The following is an 18,950-nucleotide window of genomic DNA, read 5'->3' on the forward strand; positions in this document are numbered from 1 at the left end:
TTGTACTAGGATTGTACAAAATGTTCCATCTCATGGATAGACTGTTCTAGATAAAACTGGAATATTTCATATTTTTTCCAATGTCCAGTGCTGCTGATCCCACTATTCCAGGAAGTGCGGCTGTCTGGCCCCATTTCAAACAATTTCCATAGGATTTGCTTCCAGAAAACTGCCATTCTTCTCCCCAGATCAGAATGGTCCAGAAGAAAGACAGAAAGTTCTGGTGTTTCCTCAACATTCCTTCTCTGAAACAGTAGGATTTGACACATCCCTCCTTTCTGCAAATGAGACTCCTCAAGTTCATGGAGGTTTGGAGATGGTGGCCAATCTTCTTAGCACTATCACCAAGTAACTCCATTTTCAGAAAAGCCACAGCACATAAGGAGCCCTATAGCATCAATGTGCAGTGATTACCTAATCTTGTTTGGGAGTCTGATCTGGAGCTTCAGAAATGTCCTGATCTGGTATAATTTATGTTTAGTTCAATTTGACTCGCTCCATGTCCCATGCACAGAAAAAACACAGCTCCATTTCTTCTTTGTCTAGAATGAGGAAAACAGAAATAGCTGTAACTGTTAGAAAATGTAATCATATACTGTACATAAACACTTGGGATGACAGACTGGGAAACGATGACACAGAGCCGGAATTAATTATTGGTTTCTTTTATTTGTTGCCATGCAACTCCAAAATAACAATAAAAGGAGCAGAATAAAAAACAATATCAATAAGAACAAAATAATACAGAGCAACAATAACAACAAAACCCAGAAAAGAATAAGATGGTGAATCCAGGTGACAACACCTGAAGAAATGCAACCAACATTCAGCATTCAGTTCCAACCACCCTACAAGCCTGGTCTTTAAGGCCCTCTGGAACATCTTAACAGGAATGATAAAAATAAGGAAGTTAACCACTGTGATTTCTTCATTTTACAAGATGCTATGGCTAGACTAACCAACTGAGCCCAGATTGCCAAGGGCCTGTCCAGTTTAAGAGCAGATGTCAATCACTGAGGACAGGTGCATCCTCCTCCTTCTCTTTCCCACCCTTTAATAACTTTATTAATAATAATAATAATGAACTTCGCTGAGGCCCAAATGCAGGGCAACAACATAACAATGCAAACCAACCTGTTTTTCCTTAGGAAACTGACAACTTCTATGAATTAAAATTTGAACTACCCTGCTCTGCTCAGGCAGATCCAGTTCCAGTGCACATCCCTAATCATCAGGACCATCTGTTACTGATAGGAGAGGTGGAATAGTTCCTCCTGAATATATATTTGAACTCCAATCAAGGAATCAAGTCACATTTCAGAGTGATTTAAGTTTTGCTTGTACTAGGTATGTTTTTTATTCAGGAGCAAGCCAGCGGGCAATGCAGGCACAGGTTTTTAATGTTATTCACGCTCCATCTTATGGCCAACTTGGGAATATTCCTACTAAAAGATTAATATAATGAGAGTATGCCATCACGGATATGTAAACAAAATGCCTTAATATTTTTTGGCAGTCTTAAATGAGTTCAATTTGTACCCCATTTCAAAGAATTTTAATGCTATATTTAATCAACATATTATAATCTGTTTCATTACGAATTACACAGAACATTTCAAATTCTATACATGCTTCACCCCCATTATTTAAAGCTGCAATCTTAATACCCATTTTCTTGCAGTACCCCCATTAGATATCAAAGGACATATTTGTGTCAACATGCATAAGATTGTCCTGTCAATCACTATGTATTAGTAAGGGTTTGATCTGCATTTTTATTCCCATCTCACAGCGGGGAAATGATTTCAGCCTGAAAACTATTTAAGAAGTTACCCTGAAATGCTGTTGGGAAATATCACCTAAAGGACAGAACTGATCTATGGAGTTACAATAATGAAGACTTCATAGGATGATTTTCTCTACAGTTAGTATCAGCTTTTAAAGGGGCATGGTCAACTTTCCGGTGTAGCTGAAAGGTTAGAAATAGCCTTCCTATTTATCTTTTTTAAATTATTTCATCCCACCTTTATTATTTTGATAAATAACTCAAGTTATTACCTAATACTCCTTCCTTCTATTTTCCCCACAACAACAACCCTGTGAGAGAGTGACTGGCCCAAAGTCACCCAGCCAGCTTTCATGCCTAAGGTAGGACTAGAACTCTCAGTCTCCTGCTTTCTAGCCTGGTGCCTTCACCACTAGATCAAACTGGCTCTCTATTTCAGGTAGTTCTGAAAGAGGAATATCCGAAGCAGGATTTTGGTGTCTAGAGTGGTTGCCTAACTTTTAAAGATATTAGCCTTAGTCCAGGAGGGAGCACATTTGGGTTCTGATTTCAGACACAAATTGCTTTGACGCCAGTGGTGTCCGCAGGGGAGGTCAATAAAGCCCAGATGGCCATCACGGCGACATTGAAGCCCACCCCTTTTTCTGTGTGACACTGGTGCACATAAAAATGGGTTGGGCTTCAGTTATGCTGCCTTAACAGCCGTCTGGACTTTTGTGACTCCCTTCACCACCAACCCCATGTCTACCACTGCTTGACACCTTTCTATTAAAAGGAAAGCTACCTTTGACAACAATTTAAATGATGTCCACATTTTAATCATTTCTATTTGCCCATTCTTTTTTGACAGTTGTATATAGGGATTTGTAAAGCCTCCACAACAATTCCCAGGGTCATCTGTGGAATCCCTTATTTTAATTTAAAGCATAAGATTTTGGGTAAAAATGCTGAAATCCCTTAACAAATGGGAGTTACAAGAAGTTGCAACTCCCAAAACCTTACACAATTTGTCACTCTTGCAAAATTTCACTTTTTTCCCCCAAAAAATATTTTTATGTTTGAGGCTGTAGCATCAGATCATACCACAGCACCCAGCGTGTTTATAATTTTAATTTAATTATGCTTCTCCTTTCTGCTCTAATAAACACTTGACTGAGAAAAGTTAAAAATCCAATCAGAATACAAAAAATTAGAAACACAGTTTAAAATTAACAATAAAATAGATATTAAACTGTAATAATTTACAGCCTGGTGAAAGAGATGCAACTTTACAGATGCGGAAAGAGGCAGCGCAAAACACAGCTTTCAAATAAGATGATGATGGGGGGGGGGGGAACGTGGTGATATTTTTATCCTAAATCAAGTTGAATGTCATCATCAGGTCTAATTTGCAGGGTCTCACTAAAGTTCCATTCTTTAATACACACAAATATGTATGTACCTGTTAGATTACAGGCATGGCAAACCAAGCACATTAAAGCTAACCAAGATCATTCAATCTCAGTCTGTGTACACATGACATACATTATTTAGGATAAAACAGTTCTTCAGAGCTTTTTTTCAGTTTGGCTCCACTATGTTCCCAAAAAATGTAGGTGTGGAGGGGAGATTTAAAGCTAACATACATCCGCTTGCCTTTTATAAGCCAGAATCTCTGCTGAACCAAAGGAGGCACCCCATTAAATGGATGGGTAATGTGTTAGCCAAGCCAAGGGCCTCAATCTAAAATAATGGTATGTTCACTATATCTTGCTGATTTAACCTCCCAGAATTGTGAATTTTAATTTCAAATATTTTATTTAAAACATCATCAGAAATCAAGAGGATGTGCAGTGATTTCCCTTGGCTGCAACATTTCTTATACAATAATAATAGCTCAGCTCCCCTAATTTCTTAGCCTGCATGTTAGCTATGCTGAATGAGGAACTATTGAAGCTGAAGCCCAGCACATCAAGAAGACACCAAAAGTTGGGGTTACTAAATAATAATAATAATAATAATAATAATAATAATAATAATAATAGCCCTGACCAATCACAGAAATTGCATGATTTAAAAGAAACAATATTCTAAACCATTCTAACAAACTGTGGCTCATTTTCCTTTTGATGTTATTTGTTGTAACTCTTCCCTACAGTCAGTTTCAAGAGGTTGGTCTAGGAGTACTTTCCAGAAGACCATACAGTGTCTCTTAATTTTCATCACTGAGCATTTTACTGATGTGGTACCAAGTCTGTGTGTGTGTCCCCTTAGCCACAGCAAATATAGTCAAATATTGGCAGGATAGGGTCCACATACAATCATCTTGCTAGTGTGGATTTAATCTCATTTCTAAGAGCGCATCTCAAGCATTGTCTGTTTCCGCTCAACAGCAATTCAAAGCCTGCTGTTTTACGTCACCCAGACCAGGGCTGTAGGCAGGAGCAATGGAATGAATGCTCCACTGAATCTGACTTTCATGCATTCTGGAGAGAATTTCATAAGACCCTGGATTTAGCCAACAGGGTGGCATGACGATGCGGAGTGTATGAATGAAAAATGGCTACGCTTAGTGCTCTTTAAATAAACCAGATTGTTTCTTACAAATGGCAGTTTGTTTCTGGAGCCCAGTTCATGGTTATTTTGATGGATGATAACAGGTTGTAAGTACTGGGCATTAAATAAAAAGAAAAGATTCCCTTAACTTGAGCTCAATTTCTGTGGATGCCTAGAAACATCTCTTTAGGCAATAAGACAGGTGATCATTACAATAATAAGGTTGCCATTGGCTTTTTCTGAGGTTCATTTTTTATTTCCAAAGTCAGCTACCAACCTGGGATTGCTGAGTGGTTTCTCATCCAGTTAATAAGCAGATCTGACCCTATTTAGCTTTGCAGATCAGCCAAGGTCTGGCTTTCAAGATGCAGTACTTTACCCTCCTAGTAACAAACGTTTTTGCAGAAACCCCAATGTTTCTGGTTTCTTGAGTTGCCTGCCACACAGTGCATGGCCAGGCCCACCTCACCAGCTTGATGTGGGGACAAAATAGAAAGGACATACAAATATTATCCAGGTCCTCTTTTGGGGGGGAAAGGGGAGGGTCAATTTAAGCAATTATTTCATTTTTTTAAAAGATGACTTCTCCAGGATAGCCCTTTTGAATACTCCTTCCAGAGGTATGAGTTCCTGCTGAAATTTCATAAACAAATTAGCCTGCTTTATTACGACGTGTTTTTAGTCCCAGTTGAATGACACCAGGGTCTGAGGGGGGGGGGTCATTTATCTTTGCTTTTCTCTTGCGGTTAATGTTTGGTTCAGATACCAATTTGCACTTAGTTATCCGTTGTTGTGTTTTCTTTCTGTTGTACGCTGCCCAGAGTTCTTGGAAATGGGGTGGGTTATAAGTATTATTTATAAAGAAACAGAAATGTAAGATCAGAGATCTGCAATGAGAGTCTTCTACCTGAATCTTCAGGAGTGACCAACCTGGTATTCCATACGCAGCACCTTTCAGAAATGTGGAAATTCAACTGCGGTCTTCCCCAGCCATAATGGCACATCCCTCCAACCATCCGTAAGTCCAACCCTGAAAAGAGGCTTGGATAAAAAGTGATCTTCCTTGCTGTTCAGTTTCTTAGGCTCGTCTTACAGCCATTTTCATATGCGTTCAAGTCGTTTCACTAAAAAGCTTGGCAGCAGCAACTGCTATTCACCATGGCAACAGAGCAAAAAAGATGCAAGGACAGAATCTGGGTCCTTTTTGGTTGCTGTCTTAGTCCTGCCTCACTTCTTTTATATTATGGTGATGTACAGTTAAACTAAACTGTGCCAAAATGTCTCTTCAAGTTTTTTAATGTTTCTTTCGCATGAGAGGAGATTTCTGTTTTTTTTCCCCCTTGTTCTCAGTGTGTTTTGAAGTATCTTTTGTTTATGGTCTGCACTGTGAAATGGCTGCTTAAGGCTTTACACACCAAAGTGAGCACCTTGAATTGGGCTTATGAAGCAAGTGGCAACCATTGCAGTTGTTTCAACATGGGTATGATGTGGCACCTCCTAGAGATGCCACTTTTCATCCATGACACAATATTTTGAGCCAGCTTCAATTTCCAGGCCATCTTCAAAGGCCACTCTATGAAGAGTTCATTGGAGTAATCCAATCTTGAGGCTACCAGCACTTACATCATTGAAAAAAGGTAGGGCACAATTGGTTAATGAGCCAAAAGCGATAGAAGCTTACCCTTGTCACTATTATTGTAGGATTATTCAGTATCAGTTCTGGATCAAAGAGGATCCCCAGTCTGGAAACCTCTTCCTTAAGGATAAGTTAAACCCCATCCAGGCATAATCACCCAAGCAGGAATTATCAACAGCTTCCTCTTGTCCAAGTTCAGAAGGGTATGTATCCTCCCATATTCAGTCCTTACTACCTGGAGACACATGAAGACTCTCATTGAAACATGGCTGGGGGGCATTTAGAATCAACCCTATCTAGTGCCTGAGACACTCCATTATTCCAGGTCTCAACCAGATCATTTACACAGTGGTCAGTCAGGGAAATGGATAAGCAAGCCACAATTAGGACTGCCAGTCCAATAAACTAAATATCTTTTTATTAGAGAAAAACAGATAATGGCTTGGTGAAGGAGGGCATTTTATATGCAGACGGCCTCAGCTTTAGTCTAAATATCTTAGAAAGTAGGCAATCACAAAGGTCTCCACTGTAAAAATTTAGGGAGGTGCTACAAGTCAGTGTGAACAATATTGGTCTGTATGGGCCAATCATTTGACTCAAAATAAAAGAACTTTGAATGGCCATTTATTTATCAAATCTTTATGGCCGCCCATCTCACAAAAATCCTGGCAAATAGAAGGGGTAGAAATGGAAGCAGTAACAGACTTCATTTATTTGGGCTCCAAGATCACCGCAGACGGAGACTGCAGCCATGAAATTAAAAGACGCTTGCTCCTTGGGAGGAAAGCTATGGCAAGCCTAGATAGCATATTAAAAAGCAGAGACGTCACCTTGCCGACAAAGATCCGCATAGTCAAAGCTATGGTTTTTCCAGTAGTAATGTATGGCTGTGAGAGCTGGACCATAAAAAAGGCCGAGCGCCGAAGAATTGATGCCTTTGAACTGTGGTGCTGGAGAAGACTCTTGAGAGTCCCCTGGACTGCTAGGAGGTCAAACCAGTCAATCTTAAAGGAAATCAACCCTGATTGCTCATTGGAAGGATCGATAAGGAAGCTCAAGCTCAGATATTTTGGTCACCTAATGCGAAGAGAGATCTCTTTGGAGAAGACCCTGATGCTGGGAAAGATTGAAGGCAAAAGGAGAAGAGGACGGCAGAGGATGAGATGGTTAGATAGCATCACTGAAGCAATGAGCATGAAACTGAGCAAACTCAGGGAGGCAGTGAAGGACAGGAAGGCCTGGCGCAATATGGTTCATGGGGTCACGAAGAGTCGGACACGACTTAACGACTAAACAACAACAACAACAATCTCACAAAAAAGTGACTCTGGGCAGTGTACAACATTTACTTAAAAAACCAATAAATATATAAAAACATTCATTTTTAAAAACTATAAAAAAGCACAACAAGAGAGGATAACATTAGCTGCAGTAAGGGAGCCATTGAAAGATCTCCCTGATCCCCTGAGACCCCCAGGCCTGAAGGCATAGCCAGGTTTTGAGGGACCTGCATAACGTTAAGAGGGATGGAGCTAATCTCACTTCTGGGTGGAGAAGATTCCATAAGGCGGGTACCATGGCAGAGAAGGCCCACCTTCTGGTACCCACCTGATGGACAGGGCCCACAACATGCCTTCTCTGCCAAATCTGGAGGGATGGGCAGATATAATTGGGAGAGGTGGTCCCTCAGATAACCCGGCCCCATGCCATGAAGGGCTTTAAAGGTTAAAACCAGCATCTTGAATTGGATTTGGAAGCTGGCAACCAATGCAGCTCACAGAGCAGAGGTGTAATGCATGCCATGCATAACTGCCCATGCCGCTGCATTTTGCACCAGCTGAAGCTTCCAGATACTCTTCAAGGGCAACCCCATGTAGAGGGCATTACAGAAGTCCAGTCGGGAGGTGACTAGGGCATGAGCAACAGTGAGCAACCAGCACACATCATGAAGTTATGCCAAGGCCCTCCTACCAAGACTGCCACCTGCTCTTTGAGCAGGAGTCGTGAGTCCAGGAGGACTCCAGGTTGTGCACTGAGTCTGTCTGGGGCAGTGCAACCCCATTCAGTACCAAACATAGTAAGTTCCCAGATCCAGAAGGCCCAAAACCCAAAGTCTTGCCAGGATCCAGCCGAAGCCTGTTGTCCCCCATCCAGACCCTCACAGCCACCAGGCACCAGGATAAGACATTCACAGCATTGCTTAATTCGCCAGGGCAGAGGTGTACAATCGGGTATCATCAGCATACTGATGATATCTCACCCCATGGTGATGGATGAGCTCACCCAGCGGCCTCATGTAGATGTTAAATAGGAGAGGGGAGAGCACCGAACCCTGCAGCACCCCACATAGTAGGGGCTGAGGGCGGGATCTCTGCTCCCCAACCACCACTAACTGGAATTGGCTCTGAAAAAAGGAGGCGAACCAGCAAAGCACCTTCCACCCACCTCCAAACCTCTGAGCCGATCCAGAAGGAAACCATGGTTGATGGTATCAGAAGCTGCAGAGAGGTCAAATAGGGCAAGGATGGATGCACAGCCCCCATCCTGCCCTTGCCAGAGATCATCCAAAACCACAACCGATGCTGTTTCCATCCCACACCTGGGTTTGAATCCCGACTGAAAGGGATGCAGATAATCCACTTCTTCCAAGGTCTTCTGGAACTGCTGCGCAACCACCTTCTCAATCACCTTTCCCAAAAAGGGGAGGTTAGATACTGGATGAAAATTTTCCAGCATAGTGGGGTCCAGCGATGGCTTCTTGAGGAGGGACAAATCAAAGCCTCCTTAAGAAGCAAAGGAACAACCCCCTCACTCAAGGAAGAATTAACCATCACTAGAACCCACTCACATGACACTCCTCCCACCCCCCAGGCTGCTTTAACCAGCCAGGAGGAGCATGGATCTAAGGAGCAGGTGGCTGAGCCCACAGCCCTAAGGACCCTGTCCACTTCCTCAGGTCCAACAGGTTGAAACCATTCCCAGATAACAGGACATATATATTCAGAAGGTAATCCTTGCTGCTTCATCTCCCATCTCTCAAAGATTGTTATTTACCATTCTCGATTGCCTTAGATTTTTTTGTATCTGAGAATTGCTGAAGATCCGAAAGTGCATCCATATGGATGTGCACCCTGCTCATCTAGTGAAGGGGATGGTACAAGTTTAGTATTAATCTTGTACCGCATAGTTGAGAACCTGTGACCCTCCAGAGGCTGCTTAGCTTCAAATTCCAACAGCCCAACATGGCAAATTACAAAGTGCTGTGAGTTGTTAGATTAGTAGAAGCTCTAGAGAGCCACAGGATGCTCACTGCTCTTGCTGAGTTTAATGTTAGACTTTCAATCTATGTTGCTTTATAGCTCTGTTTCAGCATTTTTTTTTCTTTTATTTTCTTCAACTCTATTATCTAAGTAGTCTGCTATTGGGACAGAAGCAGGTGGCTGGCAAAAACTTATGGTTCCAGAGGGACATTCTGTTCCCATTCAGATCTTGAATTAAATCAACCTGCCCCTTTTTTGTCATATTTTTAATCACCGTATTGCAACTACATCGTTCAGATTTGAACTGTTATTTGTTACTGTTTGTGCTGTTTGAATCTGTGCTTATTGCTGTTTTTAATGCACTGCTTGGTTTATACACTCATTTTTGTGTGACACAAATCACCTTAAATGCATAGCAGAAAGGCAAGGTATTTATATTTATACCACAACATAGAATAAAACCTATGCAATTTTGCTACTCCTTTATTATAGAAAAAGCAGACAGGCATTCAGATTAGACCATTTCAACATGCTAAGGCTCTTCAAAGAATCTTAGGGAGTTTTCTACTCTGTCCTTGGTACTGAAATGTCAAAAGGTGAGTAAATCCAACAAATCCAGGTCAAGATAAAAGGCAACTTGCCCAGCTTAAGTCTTACTGATCTAATGAGTCAGTTCAAAACAGACCAAGTCTGTATCCGAACTGTGTCTACTGTTTGTGTAGCACTGAGATGTCTTTAAGAGGGGGGGCAAAAAAAAAGGTACACATTTTGGACTTTTTTTTTTTTTTGTCACTCTGCATCAGATGTAGCCAGATGGGGACTCTGAATACCTCAAAATATCTGGAGGGTATCAGCTTGGTGAAGGCTGCTTTAACACAACAACAGGCCACCACATTTCTCTTTGTTTGTACTAATAATGCCTTTTACAATAATGCATTATTGTTGTTGTTTTTAATTCATCCGATAATTAAAAATGGGCATTTGGCTTGAAATCCTCAGATAAAATTAGCGCTCACAGAAGCAGCAGAAGGACGAGGAGTGTGAACAGATAACAGGCTGCCAAAGAAGAGGGAACAGTTCTGCTGCAAAAAAAGAACAAAGAAAAAAAAAAGGGTATGCATTCAGAAAATCCAGTGGCAAAGCTCTGGAAACCAGACATTTCACATATTGTTTCTACAGGCAGTCCTCATTTAGTGACCACAATTGGGACCAGCAACTCAGTCATTAAGCGAAAGAGTTGCTAAGTGAAACCACAACTGTGCGTATGATCTTACTTCTTACTGAGGATGAGGATGATAGTAATAATAATTTGAGCTCCCACTGAGATGGTTTTCTGGGATTGCATTAAAGGATCCTAAAGATCTACTGAATCTGAAACAAACCACTAAGAGAAGGAGGAATTTATCAAGACCCTGGTGAGCTACCTCGGATTTGGTGAGATACAAGCTGTGCATTTAAGATGGATCTTCTATGTTTGACTTACACTAGTCCAACCAATCAACCATCAAGCAAATCTGTTCTTTGGAATGATCCATTCAGTGCATACTCATATTTTATGATTTGCTTTAAAAATAGGCGCAAGAATACTACCTGGCAGGAAATTGACTACAGATTTAAAATTTGTTTCACAATTAACTATAATTTTATTAAATTACTAATTCAGAAGCAATGCAAGCCAACCCTTAACTTGTTCAGTGAACAAAAGAAATGTAAAATAGTCAAGATAGGTTTATTCTGTTGTTATCTCCTCAGTGAGTAAAGCATTTTTTCCCCTTCTTTTATAAGAAATGTATGAGCAGATTGGGGACTTTTACAATGATGTTGCTTCTGATTTTGATTAGTGCCATGTACAACGTGCATCTCCTCATAACACCTGCTTCTAGAAGGTACAGATACCGACAGTGGCCTTCTGGTTATCCTACATTTAAGCTTACATGTAATGATATATATGGTAGGAAAACAAGGGAGAGAGAGGTTCAAAAGGAAAGGAACAAAGGCCATGCATTAAAAATGGACAGCAGATTTATGGTTATGTTTCCCAGCTTTTGAGCAAATTGATGGTCATTATGAATCCAATAACCAAAGATGAGCACGACCCCCTTCATTGAATATGTTTATGCAGAACCTAGTTAATTCTTTCAAAGCTTCAAGGTATAGCCCACATTTCTACCCACAGGGCATTCAAGGTGATCAACAGTTAAAACTAAATGATGCAACAGTTTAAATCCAGGAAACCCAAATTCAGAAACCACTCTATGACCTGGGGGAGCTACTATCTTCCAAGAGGTAAGCTGAGCTACTAGACTGAGTGCTTTATCACTTTGACTTGCTGATCTTATGCCACTCCCCCTCCCTTTTTTAAAATGACCATGTTTATTAATTGGGAATATGTGGCAAATTGCTCACTTTTTAAAAGTGTGAAAATAATAAATAACAGAAGGCAATTTGCAAATGCATATTGAGCCACTTATCTCTATTATTAATAGTTTAATAATATTTAATAATAGTAAAAAGGAATGATGATGATGATGATGATGATGACGACGACGACGACCCAACACACTCACATCAGCTAGGCTTAGATGCTGGGCTTGCTTGCCAAAGCCTCACCCCCACCCCGCTTTGAGTGGTCATTTGGACCTCCCCCCTGCAGGGTGCAGTGCCCTGGACATCAGACCCAAGGTCCACTTCTAGCTGTCTCACTGAACCAATGAAATCTGGGACAGAAAACAGAGATTCACAAGAAAATTGCCACTTGCTCAACCCCACTCCTTTGCCTAGCGATCCTTCATGGAAATTATTGGGAAGGTCAAGGATAAGGGTAGGAATGGCTTCCTGAATAGCTGGCCCCAGATCGGCACCTTGCCATTTCCCTTCCTCATGCTCAAACATAAACCCTACACAAACCTTGCAAGGTTCTCTGAGAAACTCTGAGGGCTACAGAAAGAGGTGTTGATATTCTAAATCAGTGTTTCTCAGCCTTGGCAGCTTGAAGATGTTTGGACTTCAACTCCCAGAATTCCCCGGCCAGCATGCTGACTGGGGAATTCTGGGAGTTGAAGCCCACACATCAGTTCTGGCAGCTGAAGTCCACACATCTTAAAGCTGCCAAGGTTGAGAACTGATCTAAATAAATAAACGATACACAGGGAGAGATGGAATGGCATTGTGGCATACTTATTAATGTAAACTATTCCGTTTGTCAGCACAACTTAAATAAGAAAAGACTGTAAATGTCTGATATGTGCCTAAATTATTCAAGCTAGGGAACCGGGTTTATATGCTTAGGTTTCTTTTATCTCATGCTACAATTGCAAGGCAGGGAAAAGGATGGAGGTTTCCCTGTGGAATTAAAGAGACCCTTTTATTAGATTTCTTCTTATATGGCCCTGTACAGAATGCCTAAGACAAATCTCACACTCAGTCATAAAATAGATGAAGAGGCATCATGGTAAATTAAAAAGAAGTCAATAAATTGGGGCACCATAATTCAACTCAGTTGCTGCCAAAGCCTATATTATTCCTGAAAAAGGAATGCCACATATCTGGAACAGCCATTAGAGGGTACTAGAGACAAGCAGTCTGCAGAAGTGATGGCCTATTATACACACCCTTCACTGCTAAATAGTAACAATCAAACCAATGTTAATTACCCAATCAGATATTTATCACAATTAGGGATGCGCAGAGTTCAAAAATGATTTGTAAGAAGTGCTTCCAACCGTACATGAGCATAGCACTTCTTTGCTATTCATTAAAACAGGTCAACCCTTTTTAGCTTTTCTATGAGCCTGAAAAATATGATCAAGAGTCCCACCAATTTAATGAGTGGATTTCTTAAAGCAGCACTCCCCCCCCCCCCAGGCTCACAAGGAAGTCTGGAAAAAGAGGGCCTGTTTTAATGGATGGGGGTGGAGGGAGGCTGTTCTCATGCAAGATCCATGCAACTCTTCCAAATCATTTCAAATCCCAGTGTCTTTCCTGGGGTCCATCAACAGTATTGCAACTCTAGTCACAACCCAACCTCTTACTCTTCTATTAGAAGACCGAATTCTGTCCAACTGTCCCAAAAGTTTATTCTTCTCCAAAAAATTCAGGGAAAGACATCTGAGGAAGAGACAATAATAGGGTACTCATAACTTTGCCCAATATATTGACCTCTCAGTTCAAATCCTTGTGGTCTGCAATAAATTATGCAAGGTGACCAGTAAAACTGCATGGAGATGCCAACTGTAGGCACTGTCCCTTTCATATCTTTCTTTGCCAGGAACTTGCAGACAGGATAAGAGAAACCTGCATTCTGTATTTCTAGTGTGAGAGTTTTTGAATATTTGTACCAAGTCAAACTCTTAGTTCATCATGCTCAGAATCTTCTACTCAAGTCTTTGAGATATATGCAAGAACCAGGAGTATCTCTGAAAATAATAACTGCTTTATAGCATTCCCATCACTTTTGTTTTAAAATTAAAAGAGAAGGTGCAAGGTCTTTTTCAAAACTTTTGACTGAAATGTTAAGGATTAAGAAAGGCTTTATAAAGTTGAAAGAAAAATAGATTCAGTCTATTTACATAGCAGAATGGTAGAACAACTGTGAACACTACTGTTTCTCCAGTTTGTCAGTCAACAACTTCTCACTTGCAAATGTAAATCCCACTGCTTTGAGATTATGACAGGACCTAGCAGCCAGATCCTTCAGGAAAGAGAGAAAGAACAAAGACATTTTACAGATTCTACATTTTACCTTCCAGCTTATGTTCAAGACCAGCATTGTCTCTGGAACCCTCAAAACGGAGGAAATGTGGCTCTGCTAAAAGAAATCAGGCACAATTTTAACACCATTTTGCTCTGTACTAAGTTGGGGCTTCTGAACTGTTTTCAAGGAGTATTCTGTGCATAATGCATTACAGTGATCCAGAGATAGCCACCGGACAGAACGTGGCAGCCAGCCTGTCCCTGACAAGGGAAAACTTCAGTTGATCAATCAGTCGAAGATGCTCAGGGCCACAAGTGGTCATGCTGGGGCCGTGAGCACCCCCAAACTAGACATATATAAATAAGTAAGCACTCCTTCGTGGCAAGATTACCACGGACTCCATGGACACAACTGTGCAGTTTTCTTGGCAGACTTCCTGACGTGTTTAGCCCTTACCTGCTTCTAGGGTGATCTGCAACTTCCCCGTGTAGCTTGCCGCCTGGGGTCTCTTCTCCAAGTGTTAACCAAGCCTTACCCGGCTTCGTTTCCCAGCCCCCGAGGGTCTCTGGGGAAGGGGGTTGTCAAAACGTTCCTGACGGCGGTCACAACCAGCCCCGCCCCTTTTCAATGTGTGTGGCATATTACGTGATCCCCATCCCCTTCCTGCGGACACCCCTGCCGGCCCGAGCGGTTCTCACCTGCCGAGAAGGCGCATGAAGCCAGCCTAAAAGGGGGGAGGGCAGCACAGAACGGTCGGATTTAAAGCGGGGGGGGGGGAGGCAGAGAAAATTAGGGGCAGCCTTCCCCAGTCCCGCTCTGCACACCTGGCGCCTGTTTCTTCAGGGGTAGCGCAAGCAGAGCGGGTTGTACACCGGCTTCCCAGACCGAGGACCAATCCCCGCCCCGCCTCCCAAACCTTCCCTGCGCATTCCCCCCCCCCGCCCCGTTTGATCTCAGACGGCGCCGCGTCAATAGGCGGCTAGCACGACGCCCGCCTCGCTCCGCCAGCGGCAGCGGTCGCAGGAGGCTCGACGGAGACAGCCCCCCTCCATCCGCCACCCGACGCGAGCCGACAGCCAGCGGCGGCGGCCTCTCCACGTGTCAGGGCGGGGCGAGCGGACGACAAAGGCGGGGCTGGCCGGCGCTGAGGCTGCGGAGCGCCAGCACAGGCGGCGGGCGGTGGGAGCGGCTGCGGCACTGGCAGCGACCCGCTTCTCTCCCCGCGACGCCAGACCTCGGCGGCCACCTCTCCATCCTTCCGCGGCAACCCAGCTGACTGTCTCCGCCGGGGCCAGGCGGGATGGGGCCCCTCAGGGAAAGCTGCAAGGTGAGAGGGCGACGGGGGGGGGGCAGGTGGGGGCAGCCCAAAATGGGGGCATTGCAGGGAGAGGGGAAACCAGGTGTAGCCAGATCTCAGTTCCAACTTGCCCGTCTGTCTGCGGACCTCTCAGCTACTCAGGGCTCGCGCCCAGGTGCACACGCGACGGGTGCGTGCATGCTTCCTTTCGAGCGGGTAAATGCGTGGATACGCGTCCCGACACAAGGCGGAGAAGATCTCTGCATCTCCCCACCCAGCCTCCGGCCACGCAAAATGCCTTCGAGAAGCGGCATTAAAAGCCGGGGAGGGCGGGGGAGCGGCCGTCACTCCCGATCGTGCTTGACATCCCCACCCGCGCGATGGGAGATGGCATGGGCTGGCTGGAGATGGAGGTTGGGTACGCGGGGGGCAGGGATGGGGGTGAAGGAACCCCCATGGGTAGACTCTGAACCTGACCCCTCCCCAGCTGAAGATAAGCATGTCTCACCCACCCCTGAAGGAGGCTGACATCATTTTCCGTGGCTCTGCCTCTGCTGCGGATCTGTCTCTAGAATGGGTGGGTGGGATCAAGCTCAAAAATAAAATAACGTCAGCCCAAAGCTCAGAAAAGGGGGGGGGGTGGAGGATTCAAGCTCAACAATTACATCAGCTGAGAGCTGGATTGTCTCCCACCCCTTTCCCCATGTGGCTGAGTCCCCTGGGCTTATGGGGACGAGAGTGGTGGTGAAGAGACAGAGGAGGACTCTGATAATTGCCTTTTGAGTCCCTTTCCAGCTGATCTAGTTTTAACAGAATAAATTCATTACTGTTCTTCCGTGGTGATGCTAGGCCTCTGAATCCCTCATCTAGGACACAGTCCGTTTTCAAAGGTTACGATCTCTTTGTTCTTTGCCTCTGACACTGGGGTTCATTTCTAAATAGATTCCCTTCCCCAAGAGAACAAACTGATCCATTAACAATCAACATAATCTGCTTTCTTGTTTTCCAAGGTGGGTGGATTTACTGCAAAAGAGCTAACAGTAGATTGAACAGATCCTGTATAAACCCTAAGGGCTTTTTGGACAATATATTAGCTTCTATGCTCAAAGACTAACATTCAACTGGAAGCCAAGTCTCCAGCAGAAACCTCCTCATGGGTGGACCTCTATCAGACATTCATAACTCAGTAGACTCAGGGGCTTCCCTTGGCTTTATGTGCCAAAGGCCCCCCTCCCCAAATTAGGCAGAAATTACACTTGATTTAATGAAATATAAATGAATGATTGATGATAATGATATTATAGTAACCATATGATAATGATTGATTGATAAATTAAATGATGGATAAATGAATGATTTATTGATGAAATAAAGACTAAGATTACAGAAAGTTTATTATTAATTCTGTCACATTAAAATTTGGTGGTAACTTCTAGAGAAGCTCTGAACCACATGCAGCCCCTGTGTTCCAGCTTGTGTACTCTTAACTAATATAATAAAAATGTTCCTGAAGCTCCATTCTATGCAAGTTTGTCATATTTAGCAATTCTGATTTCATCTTTTTAGGTATCCAGTGGTCCAGTGCCAAACTCACTAATGGAATGAATGGCTTAATATACACCACAAATCAGTTCTATTTGGTAGGGGGAAACAGCAGGTCAGTCTTGCCTGATCTTGAAAATGCTAAACTGGATCAGGTGGGAAACAGGAAATCCTAGGGCTGGGGGCTAAGTGGGGAAGATGAAAAGATGATGAAACATCTTGAAAGCCATGGTAAATCACTTCTGTACTCTATCAAGAAAAAAGCTTGGACATGTCCATGTAGTCAGCAGGAGCCAAGCTCAGATCAAAGGAGATTTACATACCAGATTACTATGATATATTATTAAATAATTCTGTTTCTAGTTTTGGCCTGTCATGGGAACATCTAATACTGCCTTATCTAAAAATGTGGTGCTCCCCAGATGTGTTGGTCTCTGTCAGTGTTGGACTTCTACTTCAATTGTATTGGCTAGGGAATGGTCTGTGGTGTACCACATTGGGAAAGGCTGATTTAGCTGCATTTCCATTATTTCAGAGATGTCTGGAGATGTTCAAGGATTGAAAGTGGCTTTTATGGATGGAAAACCTGATTCTGCTACTGAGCCACAGACTTTTCCTTTTTTTGAACGAAATAATTGTACAGTACTGCTGTAATTTACAAAAGAAGAAAGGAAACACACACTATTACAAGCAACAGAAAGGAGAAAAAGAAAACAAGACAAATACATTATGTCACATATAGGAAATCATTCAGCCTAATTTTTAAACACATCAGTAAACCTTGACCACCCAGAATAATATTGATTGGTCATTCGGTTACATTGATAGAGACAAGTTGATAAACTGAAAGCAGACATATATTGATGATCCAAGATAGTGAATGTGGAGTCACACTGGCTTTCCAAACTGGGCTTCTTTGCTCCCCCTGCCCCCGTGCTTGATAAATCCATAATTCTTCATACATTGATAAATTCCAAGTTTGGGGCATTTATTCTAGCAGTACATTTATTAAACCAAAATGGGATCATAATGGGACAAGCCTAATCAATGAATAAGTGTATTCTTACCCAATTTACACTTCTACCCAAACGATACTGTCAACCAACCCTTTTTAAACATTCTCTGGGTTGTCCAGTAAATATGAAAAAAAAAAAATGGTAAATGAGTCTCATTTTCAAAAGAAGCATACTAAATAATCTTTAAGGCCATTACAAGTGAATCTGTTTATATAGAATATTGCAGCTGTTTATTCCAAAGTTCTTGCAAATAACTAGTACTCACCTTAGCAATACTCTGTGTATTAAAAAAAAACACTATAGAATGTATATCCAAAACATGTTGCAATATTGATTGTAATGTGGAATTTTATCCAGTACATCTTGAACCAATTGTGAAAACAACATAGCTTAACTGAAGATGAGAAGCCATTTGTGATTTTAAGCAATCCAAAATCCATCTGCAATAATTCAGATGCTTTAAAAACTCAATTGGTGATAAGCTGATCTGAAGTATCAATACCCCTGGCTGACCACAACTTCCATACCTGTAATTTTCAAACTGGGATTATTCAGGAATACAAGTTAGTCATGGGAATAAGGGTAAAAAATACATTTCTGCACCAAATTTATTTATTTATTTATATATATTTGGGTGCAGCCCAACTTCAACTCTGAGCTGTTCACAATATAACAAAACAAGATACAAATTGTCATAGAAATATTAGAATCTATAGGTAGTATATGGGACTTCAGTTAACTGACTAATCTGATAAATTGTCAAACTGTTGCAGAACATCAGTACAGATTGGTGTAGAAAAATAGGTAGTTATCAGTAAGGCGTAATATAGTATCAGCATACAGTAATAATTTGTGTTCAACTCAAGCACTGTCGTACTGAAGGTATCCTGCATTTGGCTGATAACAGGCTGGTGGTTTCAGCATTACAAATCAGAGGAGATAAAGGAGATCTTTTTCAAGTTATGAAATATCTTGATAGATGAAGAAATGATACCATTTGTAATAACCCTAGCAAAGGAAATAAGAGTACAGTGTATTAATCCAATTAAAGCAAGGAGAAAATCTGCACTTAGGCAAGATTTATTTCAAAAATTTCCACTGCACCCTATCAAAGGCCTTCTCTGGATCTAACGAAAGCACCACCACTGATTTCAATAGTTTTGAATGTGCATTCAGAATGTAATC

General features: G+C 42.2%; 1 protein-coding gene across 2 annotated transcripts in view; it reads left to right on the forward strand.

Moving 5' to 3' along the window:
* Window positions 1–15,083: 15,083 nt before the first annotated feature.
* The window catches only part of SYBU (syntabulin), a 41,022-nt gene continuing 37,155 nt past the window's right edge, over window positions 15,084–18,950 (forward strand). For both annotated transcript variants that reach the window (XM_088149039.1, XM_088149038.1), the window contains exon 1: window positions 15,084–15,237. In XM_088149039.1, coding sequence (XP_088005165.1) covers window positions 15,211–15,237 — 27 coding nt within the window. In that variant the 5' untranslated portion in view covers window positions 15,084–15,210. The remainder of the gene's footprint in view (window positions 15,238–18,950) is intronic.

Source organism: Python bivittatus, unplaced genomic scaffold, assembly GCF_059951505.1.
Source record: "Python bivittatus isolate LINGU-HERP-01145 unplaced genomic scaffold, Pbiv_v1 ctg000590_np1212, whole genome shotgun sequence".
Lineage (NCBI taxonomy): Eukaryota > Metazoa > Chordata > Lepidosauria > Squamata > Pythonidae > Python > Python bivittatus.